This window comes from Nothobranchius furzeri, chromosome 15, assembly GCF_043380555.1.
Source record: "Nothobranchius furzeri strain GRZ-AD chromosome 15, NfurGRZ-RIMD1, whole genome shotgun sequence".
Taxonomy (NCBI): Eukaryota; Metazoa; Chordata; class Actinopteri; order Cyprinodontiformes; family Nothobranchiidae; genus Nothobranchius; species Nothobranchius furzeri.
Window position 1 is genome coordinate 30,178,674 of NC_091755.1, and position 23,209 is coordinate 30,201,882.

General features: G+C 39.4%; 1 protein-coding gene across 5 annotated transcripts in view; it reads right to left on the reverse strand.

Moving 5' to 3' along the window:
- si:dkey-178k16.1 (band 4.1-like protein 1) overlaps positions 1-23,209 on the reverse strand; it is a 54,353-nt gene that overhangs the window by 5,571 nt on the left and 25,573 nt on the right. Inside the window, exons 4-17 of one of the 5 annotated variants that reach the window (XM_015967609.3) lie at positions 18,512-18,616; positions 16,973-17,015; positions 16,792-16,867; positions 12,013-12,231; positions 11,849-11,936; positions 11,612-11,764; positions 10,601-10,698; positions 7,564-7,739; positions 7,223-7,446; positions 6,642-6,680; positions 4,606-4,635; positions 3,883-4,038; positions 1,369-2,367; positions 295-345 (exon numbers count right to left, since the gene is read on the reverse strand). In XM_015967609.3, the coding sequence (XP_015823095.3) occupies positions 295-345; positions 1,369-2,367; positions 3,883-4,038; positions 4,606-4,635; positions 6,642-6,680; positions 7,223-7,446; positions 7,564-7,739; positions 10,601-10,698; positions 11,612-11,764; positions 11,849-11,936; positions 12,013-12,231; positions 16,792-16,867; positions 16,973-17,015; positions 18,512-18,616 (2,457 nt within the window). The remainder of the gene's footprint in view (positions 1-294; positions 346-1,368; positions 2,368-3,882; positions 4,039-4,605; positions 4,636-6,641; positions 6,681-7,222; positions 7,447-7,563; positions 7,740-10,600; positions 10,699-11,611; positions 11,765-11,848; positions 11,937-12,012; positions 12,232-16,791; positions 16,868-16,972; positions 17,016-18,511; positions 18,617-23,209) is intronic. The other 4 variants (XM_015967612.3, XM_015967611.3, XM_015967614.3 and 1 more) reach the window with 4 other exon arrangements.

A 23,209-nucleotide genomic window follows, 5' to 3' on the forward strand; every position in this document is an offset into this window, starting at 1 on the left:
ATTACTCTACCAGTGACTCCACTCCCTTAATCTGAAACCCAGTATGACATCATGATTTTGAACCGACTCCGTACAGACATCAAAGCAGGTAAAGCAGTCATGACCTTACATCGTCAAGCCACATTATAACCCTGTCCTAGCATTTTCTTTGCAAAGGAAAAAAAATAAAGATTGGATCTCATTTTTAATAAATATCAGAAACATTTTATATGAATGCAATATACCCTTCTCTTGATTAGTTAACATCAGCCTGTGATTTTATAAATGAATAAAAGAAGAGCTACGGTGACTCACTGAGGCATCGCTAAAGGGCTCCTCATGGATCGCAGGTGTGGGGGGAGTTTCCTATGAAACAGAAACACAAACGTCATTAAAACATTAATCTAAACTAATGAAGCATGTGCATAATCATATTAGAAAAACTGATTAGAGGATATTGAAAGTTGGTTCACTGCCTAATTGCTTCGTGTAGCACAATAAACACAACAATCTGTTGCATTACAACTATAACCAGAGTTCACTGGTGAGTTCCGTGTGCATAAAATCAACTCCAGGTTATAATCTTTTTGTTTATGCTCACTTTTTATTGTAAGTGTCAATCTCATAATTTAAGGAAACTTTCAAACCTTGAGGCTGATGTCACTAGCATGCACATACGGTCTCATTCAGTTTGACATCAGTTAAATGACTGTAAGTGCAATGGTAATGCCATGCACCGAAAGAACTGATTTCTCCCATTTAATTCAGGGGTGAGGTATTCACACGTAGGAATGCAGCATATGAATGCCCCAGCCCCGAAGAGGTTTGGCAGCTCTGCAGTCTGACTATTTCTAATCACCTTTTTTTATGTTTTCTGCTATTGCTACAGAGGTGCCACAGTAGAACATTTGGTTCCAATGCCCAAAGCTATTTACTAAAAGGGATTTGAATTATGTGAGAAAAGAAAAATGGTGGAAGGGTTCTGCGCTCCTTGCAACAGTGCCACCTTTACTCTGTGAGGGTGTTGGAAGGAGAGGCCGGGGGTCAAAGTTAAGGCCGCCTGAAGCTTAAGCAATGCAAACTTTGCTTAAAGGCCCGAAGCATTCTGAAATGGCCAAGCGGATGTCAAGCTTTAAGGGCAAACGAGCGAAAGCAAAATGCTCCCAGGGCCATGGACGTGAACTGGGTCGGTCAATGGTGCGATGCGAAGGGACGTGAACTTTTGCTTTCTCATGAACAGCCACATGAGGGTCAAAGTACATGTGCGCATGATGTCATTAGGGGTTTTCTAGATGGCAAAAACAAGGTCTGCACCACATCGCCTGAAGCTCATGCAATGATTTACGTTCCGATGATGGACAAACAGGCTGAAGGGGGCGGATGGTTTACCGCTTGCTTCCTCTTGTCGGTTTCCTGGCCGGGGGTCCTGTAGTGGATGTGGCTCAGGTCCGTGTTGTTCGGCCGGTCTCGGGACCACTGTGTTTTAAGTGGGAGGCTGCAGGGGGGAGCTGCTGGGAATCTTGGGCTAAACTCTGAGGTGTTCTGAAATGCATCTTCATGAAGAGCACTGATTTGTGTTTGATGGACCTGATCTATTGAATCCCTGAGCTCCTGTTGACCAAACAAGTCATTCTTGATCTGCTGGTGAACTTGCTGCTGATACAACATTAAAGACTGGAGTAGAGTGTTTTCACCAGGTCTCCTCTCCGACTCGTATGCTTTTGCCATCCATACGTCCCCGGCTGCACCAAAGGCGGTTCTGTCAGACTGGCTTTGAATTTGAGGGTTCATATCTTTGTTCTCTTTTTTCAAAGATTTCTTTGATCTCTGTGGTTTGAGGGGAGCTTTTTTGGCGACTTCAGAGTGTGAGTTGAGAGGTTTGTTGCAGTTCTTCTCTCCCATGGGGCTTAAGTCATTTTTTTTCCAGCCGCCACAATGACTCACGCCACTCACACCTCTGGCTCTGTCACCCTTAGGAAGAAAGTCCAAAGCCACAGGAGATTCAAAGTTCTTCGGCCTCTCTCGATGCTCGAACTGAAAATACTTCTTGTCTGCATTCATTTTACTCATCAGGTTGTCAGGTGGAGAGCTGTACCCATTTTCATGAAATTCATTCCTTTCCACTATGTGCTCATGATGCCCATTAGCCGCATCATTCATCATGTTCCTTCCCTTCCATCCATCTACTGCAATTATGGATGCTCCTCGTTTGGCTGTTGAAGATTCCCTGGATGTTTGGCAATTACTCCTAATTGCACCAGTCTGAGATGATGCTGCTAACGTCTCAGTACCACCTGAGGAGGTTTCACTCTTTTCTGCTTTAGAGTAAGATTCCAGCGTTCGCTCATAAGCATCCTCCTTCTCTGTCAATTTGGCATCATTGGTTGCCTAAATTGACAGAGTAAACAGTTTAATTAGCCTTAAAACTGCTCCCTCCGTCTCTGAAATGTAGAACTGAATAAAAATGTACTCATAGTAGGGGGAAGATTTCATCCAAGAATTATCATGGATTTTGTCTATGTTTTTTGTCTATAGCCTGTATTATCTATGCCTGTTCACAGAAGAGGTCGTTCCATATCAATCCACAATGAAACTCTTAATGAATATCAAAGGCTTGTTAAAAATATTAGTACAACAAATGGTTTTGGTTCAAGGTCTAATTAAATCAACTGAGGAACTTAATTGCTAACATACTTTTAACAAAAGCTACAAGATTGTTTTTTTGCTGTTTTTTTTTTTTTGGCCTCCAGTTAATTTATTAAAAATACAACAAGATGCAACCGAAAGATATTATTACTCCCAACTAACAAGAAGAGATTAATTGCTCACTGGCAGGAGGGCAGCCTTCAGTGTTTTTTAATGAAGACAATAATAATTTCTCAGAGAAAAAAATAAACATTTTGCACAGATGCTAAATGTAGTTTTTAGAAAATGAAATCTACTGAACAAATTGAATAGTTTTAAACTTTTAGACTCATTCTATCATTCATATATCTTGAACAACAATGGAATGTTCTTGTTTTATTGACTGTATTCTTATTTGTTTACATTAAAGGAGTGAGACACTCATTTAATTAATACATTTTCAGTGGTCTCTGGTAGGAATGAATGCCTTGCAGTACTCAGGGCAAAAAAAAACATGAATTGCTTGCATCAGCACGGAGATAGCAGCAGCAGACGGCAGGTTTTTGGAGTCTTGTTTCCTGATATTTGGGCATCTCTCATCGGATTGGATAACTTTACCACTGACTTGCATTGTAGATATTTTATCTCCACAAAAAACACAAGCCTGGAGGGGCTTTTCTGTGTGGTGGTGCTGCTAATGCTAACGGTTAGCTTTTACTAGTCGGGATGTTGTCTGCTGATTCCTGGATGCTAATCTAACAATAGCCATCCCCCTTAAGATGGGTGAGTCCATGAATGTTAAGTGACAGTGTGATGTAGATCTGTCAGGTTTTTTAAATCCTAGAGTTTCACTGTCTATTTTCTGTCAGAAGCTAATGCACGAGATAGGTGTAGGAGACTGTTTTCATGTTCATCCTGCATGAAAAACTCAGAGTGATCAATTATTATCAGAAATAATCAGTTAAAAATGGGTTTTAAGTGTTCCACACCTTTAATAAGCCTGAATGAGAAACATATTATTATAGCTTTTACCAAAATGTAAGAATAGGCTTTTTTGCTGATTTGTTCAGAACATTTTAAGTGCTAATAAGAAATAAAAATAAACACTAGTACTAATAGTCTGATTTGTGTAGGCCCCATCACTTTACATTATGGATACCAAATAATAAACTAACAAATTGGCGGGACATCACATGGACATGTTTAGTTGTTGTGCAAATACACAAATTATCATCAGGGAACATTAACATGTGTTTGTGTTGTAAATGAGAGTCTTACTGATTTCCATTCTGGCGTTTCTGTGGGAGGAGTGGCTGAGGCGATGCGTTTCTCCCTCTGAGCCATCTTACTGTTTGGCTGTTTCAAAGCCCGCTTCAGCTCGTTGATGCTGGCCTGGTGCTTTTGTAAAACATCCTCTGGTTTATCCAAGAACTGCTACTCGTGGATTAAAGAAGGACAAAAATAAAAAAAAAATTCTAAAAATTCAATTTCAAAATCTGTCATAGTTCAAAAATGAATCCTTTTGTTACTTTAAAAAGTGCACACAAAAATGGATAATCAAGGTCTTAGAGACTATCAGAAAACTGATACGACAAATTTCATCAAGCTTTTCATTATCGTCCATTATGGTGGAAGCAAAGAAGTCCATTTGGAAAGCTGAAGGTTTAAAAGTCTCTCAGCAAGAGACAAATTTAAAACCTTAACTTTTAAACAGATTAACATTGCACCTTGTCTGTGACAGATAAAGCACAAAGCCGGGGCTAATTAAGGTCTGCAATTATTCCATTAACAACGACCGAAATACATTTTACTGGCAAACGCCTTTGAAACTGATATTCAAAACTATTATGAGTTCTTAAGCGATGCACTAAACAATTATGTGTACAGTAGAAATAAAGCTTTTCAGAATATGAATAAATATGCAGAGAAAAATAAGACAACAAGGGAACACCTGGTGAGGTTCAAACACAGCACATGCCAAGAATAGAGGACAAGCAGTACCTCCTGTTTGGGCCGAAGGTGAACCACATCCTTTTCCAACAGATGAGGTGGAGCAAGTGAGATGGATTGAACGGAGGAGGTTTTTGTTTGAGCAAAGCAGGAGATTGAGAGTTTGAGGGAGGGGACAACAGATGCGAGCAGAGACAAATGCTGCAGGTGAGTCAAAGAGGCAGGCAAGCAGCCAGACTGACAAACATTTGACACCATTGAAGTGTGTGTGTGTGTGTGTGTGTGTGTGTGTGCGTGCGTGCGTGCGTGCGTGTGTGTGTGTGTGTGTGTGAGTGTGAGAGAGGCTGAATAATGCTCTGCCAAGAAGCCAGGGACAATCCATTTTAGTGTCAGCCAAACGATAATTAATGCAGTCATTTATTGACTGGGCTTAAGTGATTGGAGGAGGATTATTCCCATACTTCTTCAAATAACAGATTTGATGAGAACATTTTATAAAGCCACAAATGAGAGGTTCCTTCATTTGCTAATACAACACTGATATAAACTTTAACATCCATAACAAACAAGGCTGATACAAAACAAGCAACACGTTATTTCTGCAGAGCCTGATTTGTGAAAAAGGAGCGAAAATTATTTAATATTTAGGAAAAACCTTTTTCCACTTTTAGTTTAACAAAAGCAGGAAATTGGTCAACTAGAAAAAATAAATCTGATATACAGAAATGTAAACAATGATTAGAGATATTTTGGCCATTTTGACAATAATTACTCTCTTATTTTAGATAGCTTCCTAACTGGCCTAAGTTCAGAGAAAAAGTTTATGTTCAACAGGTCTGATAACCTCTCCAATATTCAAAATGTCAGATTTTACCTTCATCTTTTTCACATTACATTAGTTATTATGAGAAGAAAAGTTCAAATCAATTAATCCTATTTTATCCATGGATGCTCCAGAAGTATTACATTTTCTACAGGTGGTCAGATTTATTAATTAATTGAAGAGACTGGAGCTTTTAAAAGGTGTGGAACACTTGTTTAATCAATACATTTGCAGTGGTCTCTAGTAGGAATAAATGTCTTGTAAGTCGTACTATGGGGACTTAAAACACCGGTGCACCATTTCCAGGAACTCAAAGTGAGCCACATCACAGCTGAGCTTCAGATGGCAGGTTCTGGAGTCTTATTTCTCACCTCAGTCTGGATGACAGCAACGCAACTCTATCACTAACTTGCAACATGAATGTTATATCTCCACAAATAACACAAGCCTGGAGAAGTTCTGCTGTGTGGTGGTGTTTCTAATGCTAACTGTTTGCTTCTACAAGCCAAGACATTCTCTGCTGTTTTTTGGACGCTAAACTAACAACAGCCTTCCCTGCCATGGATCAAGATGGGTGAGTCCATGAATGTTAAGTGACAGTGTGACGTAGATCTGTCAGGCTTTTCAAATCCTAGAGTTTCACCATCTATTTTCTATCAGAAGCGAACGCAGGAGATAGGTGTAGGAGACTATTTTTATGCTCAGCCTGCATGAAAAACTCAAGAGTGAGTGATAATAATCAGAAATAATCAGTAAAAAATGGCTTTTCAGTGTTCCACACCTTTAAAGGCTGCAACAATACACTTTTCACTCATTTGTGGTAAATTTTCCCTCCAAATTCAAGAAGCTTTGACCAATTAACAAGATCAAACTTTTACGGAGAAACACATGTCAGAGTGGCCAAAATATTCCCTTTCAGGCTCATTTACTTGATCTGCTAATCCTGATAATATCATGTTAAAGAGGAATGCTAGATGTGTGCAGTCAATTGAAACTACATCAATTTTCTGTGTGACATTTATATTTAATGTCAATTTCTGCTAAACCGGTTCTCTTCCAGTAGAAAAAAAGAAATAAATGTATGTTTATCATGTATTTGAACATCAACTCATGCCATTTCCATGGATTCTACATAGAGGAATCCTGGAAATCACGATGCAAAATGCATTACTTCCTTAGACAAACGGTGAGGAAGCCTGTGCTTAGTCACAGGTTACCAATCCACGAGCTAAAGGAACTGCACAGACAAATAGCTCTGAAATACCTCTGGCATTGAATCTACAGGCGAGCCTGGCTCCTCATCCTGCATGAGAGGGCAATGTGGAGGGCAGAAATGTGAGAAAAAGAGAGCTGAGGTTAGCAGTGTTAGAAGTGCAGCAGCAAGGAAGCACACATTTAGCTCTGGGTCAGAGAGTTGGTTAGAAAAATATAATTTGAAGCAAAGAAGTCAAGAAAGATTTTTGGAGATGTGAGATAACTCAAACTGAGAGCTCTTAGACTTCTGAAGAAGTGCATGAGATATAAAAGCCAAGAAGGGATAGAGCAGATGATGGTTAGTGACTTTAGCTAAAAGAAATGTGAAAGAGAAAGATTAAAAGTGTTAAGTTCATGCAGGACTTGTGAAGGAGGAAAATTCTATAAATGAGATGATTTTGTGTCTGTAATGTTGACACCTCTGTAATCAGCTGATTTCATTTTACAAACAGGTAAGAGGTAATGAAAGCTCCACTCAAAGCTGACATGTAATTAATTTACCCCGTGTTCCCAAGCATCAGACTCTCTGACGGCTATAATATACAACAAGCAAATCAACTGTGAAACCCGTGGTGTGAATCCACCCTGTACCTTGAGCTCCAGCGTCTTGGAAGGCATTGACCTGCAGGCACCCAGTGTCTGCTTCCGGTCAGGATGTTCCACCTCCTGATCTGCATACTGGTCCTGGTCCTGATACTGATCGTGGTCCAGGTCGAGACTGCCCTCCTGATCCAGGTCTTCTCTAGACATAAACTGAGTGCGCTCGCTGGAGCTTTTTTGGGACAGCTGGTCCATACTGTCCCCTAGAGCTGAGGCTGGTAAAGAGAGGGGGAGGGCAACAGTAACCCAGAGGCAAGTGGTAAAGATTTTTAATAGCTTATAAATAAATAAATAAATAATTGAGTTAGACAGTGCAAGAGTCTGGTTCATACCTCCATCTATGCTCCGAGGCAGCAGGTACCGCTTGCTAATGGACCTATCAAACAGTGGTGCAGGCCTGTCAATCAAAGCGCTTGCCTGTCTGGTCTGGGCTTGGGTCCGCCCACTGTAGCGGAACTTGGAGCCAATCACAAGGAAGCCCTTGGGAGGAGGCTCTGGGGAAACCAACCTGTGAAAAGGCTCATTTCATGAAAATCTTTGCTTTCTATATATGTTGAGTGACAGTGGTTATTTTAACTCTGACTCCAGCAATGATGGAATTGGGTCCACAAGTTTGAACTCACTGTGGGGTATCTCTCTTCCAAAAGGACCTTGCTTATGGTTCACTGTGTGCATGCATCTTTAATTAAGGGTGATTATTCTACTCTTTTAAGAAGGCCAAGCCGTATTTACCCATCATCAGTGTCCATAAAGGACTTGTTTGGGGGAAGGTTTTGTGGTCAGGAGACAAAAACCTAATTGGCCCCCCAAATTTTGGGAGAGTCAAGGTGAAGCTTTACACATAAGAGCATGCAACCAACTGTGAAGCATGATTGTGGTAGAATGATGCTGTTGTTCTGGTGCACAAAGTATGAGGAATAAAAAAGTAAACCTCCTTCCGAATCCGATCTCTTCAAATGTACCAGAAATAATCAGCTAGATAGCTGAAACATGGTAACAGTGAGGTGTTCCAATAGAGTTAACCCAGAGCATTAACCCTAACCATAACTCGAGTGGATAAATCAGACTTTTGCAATCTGGACCTTAACACAGTTGTGGATCTCAAACGTCTGTGCCAAAAACCAACTAATTTAAACCAACTCCCTAATTCTGCCAAGAAGAGTGATGAAAAAAATCTACCAGATTTATGCTAGAAGCTTGTTGGTGGCTACAAAACAAGAATAGATCAAACAAATACCCAGCAAACATGTAAACTGTAAAACAGAAGCAAGCATAGCTGAGTTTGACTCTGACAAAAGGAAATTAAACCATCAGGCCAGGGACGCTTATCAACCCAAGCATCAGAGGAACCTGGAAGATAACTTTGAACCACGAAGTAGAAAGGGACAAGAATAATATGAATGACAAATAAAGAGAGGACATTTTAAAGAAAACTGAAATGTTTAAACTTCCAAAAAATCTTGATTAAAAACCATAAACCATCATTTTATTTTATTTTATTTTATTTTAAAGAGACAGATTCATGTTCTCCAAGCTTCTTGAAGCTTCTCTGTAGATATTACCAGTTTTTCTTTTATTCGGAGCTTTGTCCTTCATTTATATAGCCTCGTTTGCTTTTTGGTGGGCCATTTCATGCTGATGTATTACTGCTTCAAGCACAAAAAACAGCATCTAAACTTGAGTAATGAACCAGCTGAACAGCTGACAACTTTGGAAGACAGTTGTTTTCACCAAAAACATAGATTAATCTATTTGATTTGCTGAATCTATAAATAAAATACCAGGAAAACAGCTTGACTGGAAACATAATGGTATTTTGGCATTAACAAAACAAAGACCGATTAGCCACAACATTGACACAATAAATAGATCACATGCCACAGATTTTTTAGGCCTACAATTTTTCCTTCACTTGTCAAGTAACTTCATTTTCTTAACCCTCCCACTGTCCTCATGGGTGACCCCGCCTGGAAAGTTGACCATTGCACAGGGTAGATGGTTTATTTCTTGAGGTCCACATGGCAGGGGTGAGGTGGTGATCACTCCTCAGGGGCGTGTCCAGGGAGTGGCTGAGGTAGCACATGCCACCCTTGGAATCTGATTGGCCACCCCAGGCGCCACCACACTAATTTACCTTTAAAAAGGCTTTTCATTGTCCAAAAAAGGCTTGGGGTAAAACAAAAATAGCATAACCATTGCCACCATGTGCAACCACCCATGCACAAAGTTGTGCCTCACCTGGGCCACCCCATTTTAAAAGATCTGGACACGCCACTGTCACTCCTCACCCCTGCCATGTGGACCTCAACAAATAAACCATCAACCCTGCTCAACTGGTCAACTTTCCTGGCCTGGTCATCCACGAGGACAGTGGGAGGGTTAATTTAATACCGAAACCCCCTAATAAGAAATGCCGCATTTTCCTGGCTTACAGCTCTGTGGCAATCACTTTGTTAGTGAAAAAAAATCATGATTTTATACTAATTAAAACTTTTATTTTTTTACTTTAGTGAAAACTTTCTAAATAGCATTCAAAATGGGACTTTTCAAACTGGCTACTAGCAACAAAATACATTTAAAAGCTGAATTTGGAACAATGTAATAAAAACCACATTTAAAAAAAAATAATACCTCCACGGGGCGTTTAGAGGTGTGCAGAATGAAGGTACAGTATTTCTTTTAAAAGTTATATTTTAATTTGAAAAAAACAATGTACCAGCCAATAAAATGTTTCGTTGTGGGTTGCCAAATACAGTAAACAATCCGCTCAGCACAGCAAGACTGACACTGTAGAAAATGGTGCATTCAGCAAGTCCAGGAGCTGCTTCTGAGCCCAGAAGATGTTCTAATGTTAAATGCTGTTGTGAAATAAACTTATTAGTAAAAATGAGTCCTTACCCTATGCGATTCATAACTGGACATGGTGCTGGCTGGTCACTTCACGTATCGGCAGCGAATCTGGCCTCCCAATAGCTGGAAACTTGGATCTATTGTTGCAACTACAACCTCCAAACTCTAGATGTCGCTATGGTGTTTGTGTTCCATATTCAACCTTTAAAACATTTCTTTGGTTGTTTTGTGTAACATATGTAAGGAGTGTCATGTTTATGGCTTAATAGACTTGATTTTGTTTCTGAAACTGATCACATTCAAGCTGAACAAAAATTAAAATAAAAAATGTAAAAAAATAATCCCCATTAAACCTCAGAAATCCCAGTTTCTGAAACACAAAAGGTTAATAAACAAAGGCTGTCTAAAGACTGTTTTTTTTCCTATTATAGACATCATAGAAAGTGCTAACAGTTCATGCAGAGTGCAAAAAAAACAGTGCACAAAGGTGTCCGTCTCCCTGTCAATATCTGGTCCTACCTGAAGAAGGTGTGGTGTTCTATGCAGACCTTCCACAGTCGCTTTGAGGCCCGATGATTGGGCAGCTTGAAGCCTATGGTGCTCTCAAACTGTTCGTACTGAATGGTGGGGGGAAGGAGTGAAGGTGTGGGGGAGGAGGTGTGGGAAGGGGATGAGGAAGAAAAGAAAGATCGTGAAGGAACAGCGTGTGGGGAATGATGGAAGGTTGGCAGCTGGATGAATTGTGTTTACTCCACAGCAAATGAAAAATCAATCTTTTTTTCTGTTTTATTTAAACTGCATCCTCTTGGCTCATGGGAGGATGTCGAGTAGATTTTCTATCTCACGCCAACCTATATTAGTCATTCATGCTCATACGTCTGGTGTTCAGTCGTGTGAAGACAATAAAACCCTGTCAGATCAATAGGTTATTAGCAATAACTGTTTTTTAAAGAAGGGGGGAAAGTCCATTCATCAGAGGAGTTCCAAAAAAGAATTGTGCGTGAATGGTTCAGAAAATGTATTTATAACACTTCAGGCAAACTGAAACTGACAGCTGACTTTGAAGGAGAGTTATTCAGAATAAGTGTATGCTTTAAAATGGCCTTAATGATCACCAGCAAGATGTCAAGGTCAGTTTAACTGTGATTATAAAAACACAGCAGGTGTCCTGAAAGCTAAAAATGGAACAAAAATCTGTCAGTGAGCAGAAAATTAGATTCAACTGAATGTAGGTCTAGACACTGAAACGATCACGTTAAAAGTTCAGTTAAGGAAGACAAAAATAAAGTATAATCTCTAATCTAATCTTCAGAAGGACAATTCTGAACCCAGACCTTTCATGCTGCTTGGTTCCAGTCAAAAAATGCAATAATGCAACTTTAACCATTACAAATAAGGTGGGTCTTTGCCTAAAAAGCTTTCATTCCTCTCTGCCAGCGATTGCACTTTTTTTTCTGAGGTTTTGTGATTGCACAGTAAACTGTGGCAAATCCATGTAAGCATTAAAAAATAAGATGATGATCCATTTACCTCACCAGGGCGGATTTTGATGTAAAAGTTGCTTCTTTTGTAGGAGATCTTGAGAATTTTGGGCCAAGCAAAGCGATTAATCCGGAGGCGGTCTCGATAGATGAGCAGCCCGTTTGCGCTCACACCGAGCATGATGTCGATCCCCTCTGAGTCCTAGTTAATTTAGGAGCAGGGAATGAAAGAGCTTCAGTAAAATGCACTAACAGATGAAGGGTGAAACGTGAGACATGTCCTCACCTTAGCGTGATGCAGGTCCACGCCATACATTGACAGCTTTTTGGCATTTTCAAGAAAGTTCATCTCTGCTTCTGCTGGACTCATCCCTCTGCAGGATAAATCCCTCCATAACATTTTCTTAAAATTTAAATACTAACTTCAGTATTACCTGAATCTTTCCTGACCTGTAGTTATGGTGCAGCTCCATCACTCTCTCTTCCAGCTCTCGTGTCTGGTTTGGGGCGAAATGGAACTCGCTGACATAGTCTGGGCCGTGTTCCTCGGGGTCGAAGTCTCCCAGCTCGGCCTGGACAGTGTAGGAGCCCAGAAGAGCATGTGTGACAAATGAGCAGGGGAGGCGGCCAGACAAGATGTCATCTCTCAGCTGCAGGCACAAGTAATACCTGAAAACATAAAGGTAGAAAGGCCGCTAACGCACAAGTCCAACAGTAGAGTAAACGTGGTCTAATCCAATGGCTGGACGTCAACAAACTGAACGTTTTGGAGGTTGAATCAGATTTTTAAAGGGGCACTACAAAGATTTTTTTTTACAATTGGAAAAGGACGGACAAGGATGAGATCCTATCTGGCGTTCATTCGGAGTCTGGATATTCCCAATACAATCTGTAGCATGAGCACAATTCTGGCAACAGCTCAGCCTTGCGCTGTTGTATGGTTAGCATAAATGTGACCAGCGTTTTTATACTGCCCACACTGAAGTGGGTTCTGATATGCTAGTTTTAGGTGGTGTGTCTAAGATTACAACAAATGTGGTTTTAAATTCTGAGACCACTTTAACCATGCTTGGAGGAAGATTATTTCCATAGACGATAAACATGGTCAAGTAATAAAGACGGTACACCATTTTAGAAGAATTATTTATGTGATGTACCAAAAGGGTCAATTTTCACCTATACATTGACCAACATAGTGACCTTTCATCTACAGCATAAACCCACTTTCTATTTGGCCTTCTAAATCCAGAAGGGTCTGCTCAGCATGCGTTTACATTCCATGAAGACAAAACATTCAACTAAACATTCATATAAATTAATTTTATGAACTATATACTGACTCTGTCTGAATTAATACAACGTGTGCTTATGGTCCCTGAATAAGCAAAGAACCCTAGAATTTTCTGATTAAACACTCAAAGATCAATCAGATTGACATTTCATATTTATATGGAATATCACATCTTATTGGTCATAATTAAAAATGTATTTTACTACATTTATAAAGAGGAAATGTTTTTTTAATCGCATTTAAACTGAAAAAACCTAAAGGTTGAATATGGAACACAAACACCAAAGTGGCATCTAGTGTGTGGAAGTTGTATTTGCAACAACAGAACAAGGTTTCCAGCCGTCGGGATACCAGGTTCACTGCCGATACGTGATTTTTTTTTATTTGGGTCCATCTGTTGTAGGCTTCACCTAAACTCACTCTGGTTTTAGATCTTTTATGGTCGCTCCTCTTCTGAGAAGGATAACAACATCTTCTAGGCTCAGAAGCAGCTGCTTGACTTGCCGAGTCCGCCATTTTCCACAGTGCCAGCCTTGCTGTGCGCATGGACTGTTTACTGTATTTGGCAACCCCAAATGGTGCCCTCTATTGGCTGGTAGATTAAAATATAGCTTTTAAAGGAAATACTGTACTTTGATTCTGCTCACCTACTTCCCACTGGAGGCATCAGTGGTGCAGAATGGCACTGTAACGGTTTACTTGCGAGTTGCGCTGCGTGTCAGTACACACTGGGAGAATCTCAGCCAGTGGGCAACATTTCTGCTGTATCCCAGAAGCGGCTCGTGACTAAAATAAAACCAGATCCTCTTTAGCTGCGTGAAACAGCAAGGCCTTCTGGGACGGACCTTAAAATGTAAGCTTCGCGGCTGGTTTGAATCACTCCCCTTAGACTATAACGGATTCTATTCAAAGCAGTGACGTTCTGCCGACGTTACGCGCCGCTGATGCTTCCAGTGTGAAGCAAGGGTGAACCCTGCATGGAGGCATTTTTTTTTTCTAAATATAGCTTTTTATTAAATTGTTGTTGTTAAACTGTTATTAAATTCAACCTTTAAATTAGAAATGTTCTCATGATTACATGTGATCATTCTGCACTGAGTTGGAGACAAATTCAATATGGCTCTTTTCCTGTTACTCATGTTGAAGTAGTTGTCATTTTAAACAGGAAATGTTTCAATTAAGAATGCACGGTAATCTCAAATGTTGTCCTTTTAATGAGAAGAGGGCACAGCATATACCGGTATCAATGTATATCGTTATCAGAAATTAAGAGTCAGACAGTATCGATATATCGGAAATTATTAAATATTTGGTTGGTTGGTTGGTTAGTTAGTTAGTTAGTTGAACATGTTTTATGGGAGCAAAGACTAACTTTGGTCTTGGCAGGACTTCCTATCAAAGTCCTGTCGAATATAAAAGCCGTTTCTCTACACATTGTTCATTCAATAAGCTATCTACAATAGTAATTGTTAAAAGCACTGCACAAAAACACCTCAAAATGGTGCAAAAGTCAGCAATTGTCCGTAGTCCAGACTAATATGTCTACATCTACGTCTCATCAGACCAACTCAAAGCTTGCACTGAACTGAAGGGAGATTCGTTTTTATCTTACTGTGAGTGCTTTCTTATTTATGTCCAATCAATAAAAGATGCTCTCTTTTCAACTTTTAGAAACATTTCAAAGTCTACTGACACAAGTAGGCCACAACTGCAGCTCTAATACTTCGAGAAATGTGACATTTCAGAAATACTAAAAATATACTGTATTTGCTTTGTAAATGTGCAGTACGTTCAGCAGACTAACGACCAAGGAGTAAAACGTGGAAGTGATATTTAAAGCAAACCAATGGGAGGAAAAGTGTTTTCCATTTATACACTGCAAAGATACATTTAAAAAATAAATAAAATGCCTCATTTTTAGTAATGTCTAATTTTAGTCTAAAAAGAAAATAATCTCTTCCCTATAAAAATAGCATTACTTCAAATAAGGTAAATATATTTAAATATGATGCAAAGTTTCTTATTTTGAGTTAAAACAAATTCTACCAATGAGGTAATATAAGCAGTCACATCACAAGTTTGGCTACAATCCTAAAAACTAGCAAGATAATCTAAATTTTGGTTTATTTGCTAGTCTTATTCTAGCCAAGCAACTTTTGCTTACCCCACTGGTAGAATATTTTACTCACAACAACAAACTTTCTGTCATATTTAAGAATATTTACCTTATTTTTAAGTAATACAATTTATCTAGAAGATTTTTTTTTTACTAAAAAGATAAATTGTGTAATAAGTAGGCTTTTTAAAAATCCTTAAATATAATTTTTGCAGTGTAGCCTAATTTGGCAACATGAAACAAGAAGTAGGTAAAAAAATGGAGAACATTTTTCTGGTCAGATTAAACAGAGAGCTTTGAAATATATTACACAGCAAAAATTGCTTGCCAAATATTAAAAAAAATCCAAATTCTCATTTTTTGGCTAAATTTTTTTTTCCTCAGATAGCAAGTTTTGCAAAAGAAAATGATGCTTATTTTAGAAATATATGTCTAACATTTTTATAATTATACATTTCGCTATTTATAGTGTATGAAAGCCACTTAAACAGTGGCTTTCAGCAGATATCGGTTTGGATCCGCTGGGCTTTAGTTAGTTTATATAAAACTTTAGATTCAGATTCCAGATTTATTGGCCAAGTAAAATTACATTTACAAGGAATTTAGCTTCGGTAGGTGTTCGCTCTCTAAAACATACAACAACTACAATAAATGAGAATAAATATACATAAAAACACATAAGATCATGTAAACACACACATGTATATTTACACACACACATATCCATAAGCATTCTGAACAAGTATAAAAAGTATAATAAAGGATGGTAAAACAATCTACAAATTCAGGAGAGAAATGGCTGAAGGAAAGAAACTGTTCCAATAAACTTCCTGGGTCCTCAAAATTTTGAAAATCCGTCTCTGTGATTTGTTGCTTGATACACAGCTGTTCTTCTCTACTAAAAGTAATCCGTTTTGCGTCGCTGATTTCCAAAAAAATAGACAAGAACAACACAAACAAAAGAGAGCAATGTACCGAGGCTGCCATCTGCGGCGCCGTATTGATCGATCAGTCTTTACAACAGAATTCTAAAAAACCCACTAATTTACAGCAGCATTTAAAGGACATACGCATAACATACTCCAAGCATATAGATAGTTTAGTTTAATTTTCACTCAGTCATGCACATTCCACACCTGCTTCTCATCAGTTAAACTGCTCACCTGTTCACACTTGTAATCACCATCCCACAGTTTAAAAGCTCCCTGGTTCTTCCATTTTCAGTCAGATCTTACTGTTTTAGCTACCATGCAGCCCGGTTGCTCGTTTTGTGTTTGTGACAAGTAAGTATTCACTTAAGTCTTTGATTTTTATTTAATCTTTTTGAGTTCACTGGTCTGTCTCCTGATTAATCAGCAACACCAACCCAAAAATGACAATATCATCTTGATGTATGATCAAAATGCTCATTTTAGTATACATTTTCAACAGACGGTGCCTTTATTAAATATCTCAAAATCAGCTGAATCAAGTGTCTGTAAAACTCATTCTATGGAAAAAAATTAAGGCAAGAAACTTTTGCTAGTAAGAAGCAAAACTTACATTGACTCTGGAGAATTGTGGATATAGTTTAAAGGGACGCAGCAGCTAGATTTGTTTTTAAGAATTATACCAAATCAACTTTGATTACCCGGATGGCAGATTTTTTTCCCCCAAGAATTTTTTTTCATTTTTAATTAACATTTGCTTTATTACATGTAGTGCTGTTTTTGCAGTGTACTAAACAGCTTTGATTTAGTTTAGGCAGCTTCGTTCTCTTAATAAAAACTGAGAATCCAACAGCGGCGTCCGCTCAGGTTTTATTAGTTTTAATCAGACCCACCTTGTGATGTCTTCAATCAGCACAGATGGGTCTGGAGGGTAGAACTTGACAGCAAAGCCAAAAATCCAGGCACCAACTGGGAACAAACCAGCATCAATGTTAAGAATCTCTAAAAAGTGAAATCTGAGGATTTGTGGGACCGCGTGCAAGCCTGTGTAAACAGTGTGTCTGCTACGCTTACCTCGAATCTGCTTCTTTAGCTCTTTGGAGGGATCCAACCAATTCTGACGAGGACAGAAAGAGACAATCTCTTTTGAGAAGTTCTACCTACACATCCATATTCACATCTTTGTAAAGCTCTTTAAGGCAGTCTGACTCTACTTCCCTTGTTTTAAGACAATCTCCGTTGTTGAAGCCAAATATATTCATACAAAGAACTTTTCAAATCACTGAAGGTACAGAGATATTTGGGCTAAAAATGTAAGCTAGTTCCACTTCTGTCATCACCAAAGCTTTTGTGGTGGACTGCAGACCCTGTGAGGTATCATTTACAAAGGCCAGGCTGTTTAATCATGTTTTACAATGTTAAAGGTTGTGCGTCACTCTCGTACTATAAGTGGATAAACACCGATTTAAAAGGCAGTCAGCGTCTTGGTAATGGGTTGATCGGCTGAAAGGTGAATAAAAATTTACTCTGACATAAAAAGAAACAACACTTTTTAAGCCCTCAAAATAATCAAGTTCAAACTGTTACGGACTAATTGTACAAAAAATGTCAAATAATTGTTATTGTTGATGGTTGCTGAGGCAATAAAAAGGAAATGCTCAAAGCTCATGAGGAACTGGAGAACCTTGTAAATCTCAGAGCTGCAGTTTGCATTCACATGAAGTCACACGGAGCTTCAACCCAAAAACATCATGTAAAGAGTCTCTATAACCATGACCATAAATAGCTGAAGATTAAAAATAAATGGTATAAATATTTTTTTAAATAGCTTTTCTAATTCTCAGTTTCTACAGAAATGTAAAACAAATTTGTTGTTGGCTTTAAAAATGGCGAGGATGTGAATTTCACTCCAGGTCTCACAGGAACAAATACTTAAGTCTTCTCAAAAGGATCTGAAAGCAATTTTAAAGTGTTTTGGTATGAAAGTTATACATTATTACTGCTGCCCAGTAAAAACTTCACGATCAGCCTGAGTTCAGAGAAAAAGCCTTTATGTATAGGACTAGTCTGAGCACAGCCAAACCAAAACGGCTCCACAGCGGTTTGTGTAAATGTTGAATCTTCCCACCTTCATTATATAACTGGATGTTATTTGTGTAGAAATAAAACAATAATAAAATCCCACTGCATTTGGATGAACCAGAACTGCTGCCTTTAACTGTTTGTTGTTGTTTACACCTGTAAATATATGTAAACATATAAATATAAACACACTAGAAGGTGAAACAAATAAGGTTAATGAAATAACAGTGACTGAATCAAAGTGAATTATGACTTGATCTGCTTTCAGACGCAGCTTTGTTCTTGCCTGAGCTCAGACTAGCCGTTAGCTCATCAGTCCTGTGGAGTGTAAATACCATTTCTCCAAACAAAGGCTATTCAGGGAGATATTTACAGCTGATAAGAGGAGGTGTGTGTGTGTGTGTGTGTGTGTGTGTGTGTGTGTGTGTGTGTGTGTGTGTGTGTGTGTGTGTGTGTGTGTGTGTGTGTGTGTGTGTGTGTGTGTGTGTGTGTGTGTGTGTGTGTGTGTGTGTGTGTGTGTGTGTAGCTAACCTTAGAGTTATCTGTGTCCACGAAACTCAAGCCAAAGTAGTCTCTCTCCAGCAGATTCAGATGACCGCAAACCATGTCCAGCAGGGTCTGGCCCTTGGTGAATTTCTTTTAAACACACACAAATATATATAAGCATATGAGAACACACAGGAAAGGAAATGGCAATCCTGCAAGCTATTTTTATTTTGTTTTAAAAAGCAACTTTCTTGTTGAGTATTTTAAGACATTTAGCTCTTTGTTGTTTAAAGGGATTTCTTGATCCAATTAATTCTCAGATCTTCATTTAGTTTGCACTCAGAAAGTTCCTCAAATTACAAGTCAAACGTCTTCAAAGGTGAGGAAACAAGTCTAGCTTTCTACAGAGAAACTTCTCTGCATCAGCAAGGGGAAAAACAATAAATCATTTTGTGCAAAAGACTAAAGAAAATGTCACAGAAAACACTGAAAAAGGATTTGGAGTTTTGTTCCTGAAATTTGGACATCTCGCCTCTGATTGGATAACAGCAATGCAACTCTACCACCGACTTGCAATGTTGATGTTTTATCTCCACAAATAATACAATCCTGGAGGAGCTTCTGCCATGTGGTGGAGTTGCTAATGCTAACGGCTAGCTTAAACAAGTCAAGAGGATCGCTGCTGATTCTCGAACGTTCAAACAACACCACCCTTCCCCTTTGTGAGTCAAGATGGGTGAGTCCATGAGTGTTAAGAGACAGTGTGACAAAGATCTGTCAGGCTATTGTTTCCTATCAGAAGCTATAGAAAGGAGACTATTTTTATGTTTAGCCTGCATGGAAAAACTCTGAGTGAACAAATATAATAAATTATTAAAAATGTTTTTATTATCCCACACCTTTAACACAAGAAATGGTGCCATTTTTAAGGGGGGAATTGGACTGAGACACCCAAAACCTATTTAATAGAGAAGTGGGATGTCTACTGCAAGCAGAGGCGGAAAATGTTTGAACATGTTTGTGTATCCATGTTTTGGAACACCCACAACTCGGATTAATAAGTGACACAAAAATCCCACCAAGATGGTGTTTGAAAGGTGTGTTCAGCCTGCTGCCCTCCCGCTGAGGGGGAGGAACCACTGAACACTCTGATCTGACTATGTAAGGGCTGGAAAGGCATTTTTGCATCCATGGTGGTTAAACAGACCACACCTATTTTTTATTCAGCCCCTCAGGGCTGAAATTAAGGTCTGTGTGGGTTGTGCAGGCAGCCCTGGCAAAGTGTGTACACACACACACACACACACACACACACACACACACACACACACACACACACACACACACACACACACACACACACACACACACACACACACACACACACACAGCAGATTCATCTCCAAGGGAGACCTGGCTCTTGTGGCGACAAGGCAACCAAGCAGCTGTTACCATGGAAACAAGAGAAATAGGTCCCCACTGTATATATGTGCATGGCCTCTCACTTTCTCCATCTCTGGTAACTAAAAGGCCACTAAAAAATCTCTCTTTTGTTCGGTCCTCCAGAGGAAAGGCATGCAACACACTCAGCAGAACTTTAAAACATTTAAGAAGGGTAATTTATTTAGCCTTGCAAAGCAATTTATCTTTCTGTCAGATAAATAAATAATTATTTGGCTTCTGCTGCACAGAGGTTGCCGTGTGTGAAGCTGCGAGAGAATAATGCTGATTAAAAAATGGAGAATGCGCTATGAGATTTTTATATTGTCCCCCCTCCAAAATGAAACTGCAGCGCACATCTCTGGTGGGCCCCGAAGCATGGGAACCATCTCAGATGTGGTTGATGAGATTTTGTTGTTGCAGCAATTGGATCAAATCGTGTTTCTGTCACCAGTTTTGTGGCTGACCGTGTTAGCAGCCATTTGTAGTAATCCTGGAAATCCGTTCTGCTGATTGCATCATCCACGAGAGCAGAAGGAGGGCAGTCGGTATGTTTTCATGTACAGTACGGTTAGTGAGCTTACTGCTAAACTGACTAGAAGCTTTTATTGGACTATTGTTTCTGTCCAGGCAGATACAGTACAAGCGGAGCATCAGTTTATTGATCAAAGGGCTTAAAAAAACTATTTGCCTTTTTAGAAATTTCTTCACTTTTTGCTTTCTTTGAGTAAATATAAAAGGCACTTTATAATTGTTTACTTTAAAGAAACTATCCCAACCAACCTGGCTCTCGGTGGAAAAAGAGACTAGCTAGAACAACTTTAACCGAGCATTTGCGGCAGCTGGAGAATAGTCACTCCAGATGTGTTCCTGCATCAATAGCTTAAGGTCAAAAGTTAGATGATCTTTTGACAATTTTGTGGTAGAGAGCAGAATTCATGATTCCATCAATTACATCATATCGTCCAGAGGGGGAACCTCAGAGGCCAAATGCATTTTCACAGCAATACCAGTCTTGTTTTGTCATGATTGATTGGTAGATATTGAGAGATTTTTGCAATATGACTTAAAATCATAATGTTTAATTACTGATCAAATTTTGGGTCAGCATCAATAAACCCCATCAACTCATTACTCTCCACTAAGACCTATTCCATCCACGTCAGAAAATAAAGCCAAAATGTTGTGCACTGTTTGAAAAATGGCACATCAATGCTTCACTGGCTGCAGATATTATCAACTGGCACAAGTTAGCAAACAAGTAGAGTAACCATGGATGCACAAGGGTGGAAGTGCTGGATCTACTGAATGCAAGCTTGTGTGTAACATCTAATAGCGTTAACCATGCTTACAGATATTCTTTTAAAGGGAAAGGTCTGTTTTCTTTCTTCGTTTTTTGCTCTTTTCAAGTTTCCTGATGCCACTGAGAAACAAAAGAACACCAGAATTCTCTGGACACTTGTCTGTGAAGTAGGATTATTGCCCAGCACAGTAAATATAATTGGAACAATGTGTTTATGCCATTTTTCTTGATGATAAAGGCTGAAGAGGGAATTGTGTCCCAAAAGAAGTTAATGTTAGGCAATTTTTTTTGTTAATTTATTTATTTTTTCAAATAAAGCCGGTGTGAGATGGCGAGCGGGTCGTGGTTTTGGAATTCCGACATCAGCATATAGTACAAAACAAACCTCTAGACCAAAGACTTTCCACCTGCTGGTTGCCTACTTAGATTTGATCAGACCAATATTCTGGTGGGGCTTAATTTTAAAACAGATGTTGATTCTGTACTTTTTTGCTTACAGGGACTTTACGGAGTTTTGAATTTTTATACTCGCGATTGCCCCCTCAGGCCAAAAGCGTAACGGCAGCTTCAATAGTAGGCTCGTGCACGAGGCGCGCATGCTGTACGTGCACACTCCTTAACGAAAATAACAGCTTCACAGAGCTCAGCTGAGACAGTCCCGTGTGTGTGTGTGTGTGGCCCGGAGGACAAAGGACAGGAGAATGCGCAGCTAATTAATTAAATAATTTGGTTCTGTACCTTTCTCTTCAGCACAGCCGACAAAGGTTTAGGATGGGTCAGTCTTCCTGCATGCTCAGATCATGCCCTTCCCTTGCTTGAAAAATTGTTCCAAAATGAAAGTTGAACCCACATCTTTTTTATCTGTGAATTCAATGCCGTTCCGCGAGTCTCAAATAAAAATTTGGGCATCTTACTGTAAAAAAATATACCATTAATGGAAAAAAAAAGTTCTAAATAAATTATGTTTGCATCCAGAATCAAACCCGGGACTTCCGCACAGGAGTCCACCGACTTACTGGTTGAGCTATAGCACCAATGATGTCTTCTGTATCTGTAACATTTATATCATTAGCCACGTTTACATGCGCATATTTAATCGGATTGAATGCCCATTCAGATTGAAAATTCTGCATGTAAACATGTCAATCAGAATATTCTGATCCGATTCGGCCCGATCGGATTGAAATTTCAATCCGATTGAGAGAGGTGGTTTATTCCGTTCTTCATTCCGATTGACGTGCATGTACACAGCCATTCGGATTGTTGGGGTAAAATAATGCCCACTGCGCATGTGTGCAACAGCCAGCGGGCCTCTCCGCTGTCATTTGGACTGCCTGACTTCAAAAATGACGGTGTAATTAACGAGCGGCGGCTTTTAAATCCGACAACAAGCCGTCCCGTTTCAGTAATATTTAATTCAGAACTTGCATTTTGTGGAAGTAAAATAAAAATCTGATTATTGCACAAATCATTCGACAAAGATGTTTAAATCTTTACTGGAAATACGCAGGTTTATCGTGGGGGTTGCAGCGCACGGATCCCCGTTTCTGTCAGCTTTGAACACAGCAGCTTCTGCAGCAGGTGATGGAGACACGCTTGTAAAGAACACAGGATAATCTGGGTTTTACAGACCTGATTGGAGGCTGATGTTGGGTAGGAAAACGTCCTCGGTTAAATACTCTGGACGACAGTAAAGTCTGTGGTCGTTAAAAGCACGTAAACGCAGATGACCTGAGATGCGGTTCGTTAATGATGAACACAGGCTTCTAAACTTTCTGAACATCTTCTGTTATTTTGTTTGAACAGATTTTTCTCAACAGTTTCAGCTGATCGTCACATGTTATTAATAATAAGCCACAACAGAGCTCAGTAATAAAACATGAGGCTAACCCCCCACCCCCCCACCCCCGTCCCCGCTCTGTGCCGCAGCGCAGCGCAACAGCTGTCAATTCAGACCTGCGGACCAGCTGATCAAGAGGCAGACATAACCCTCCCTTATT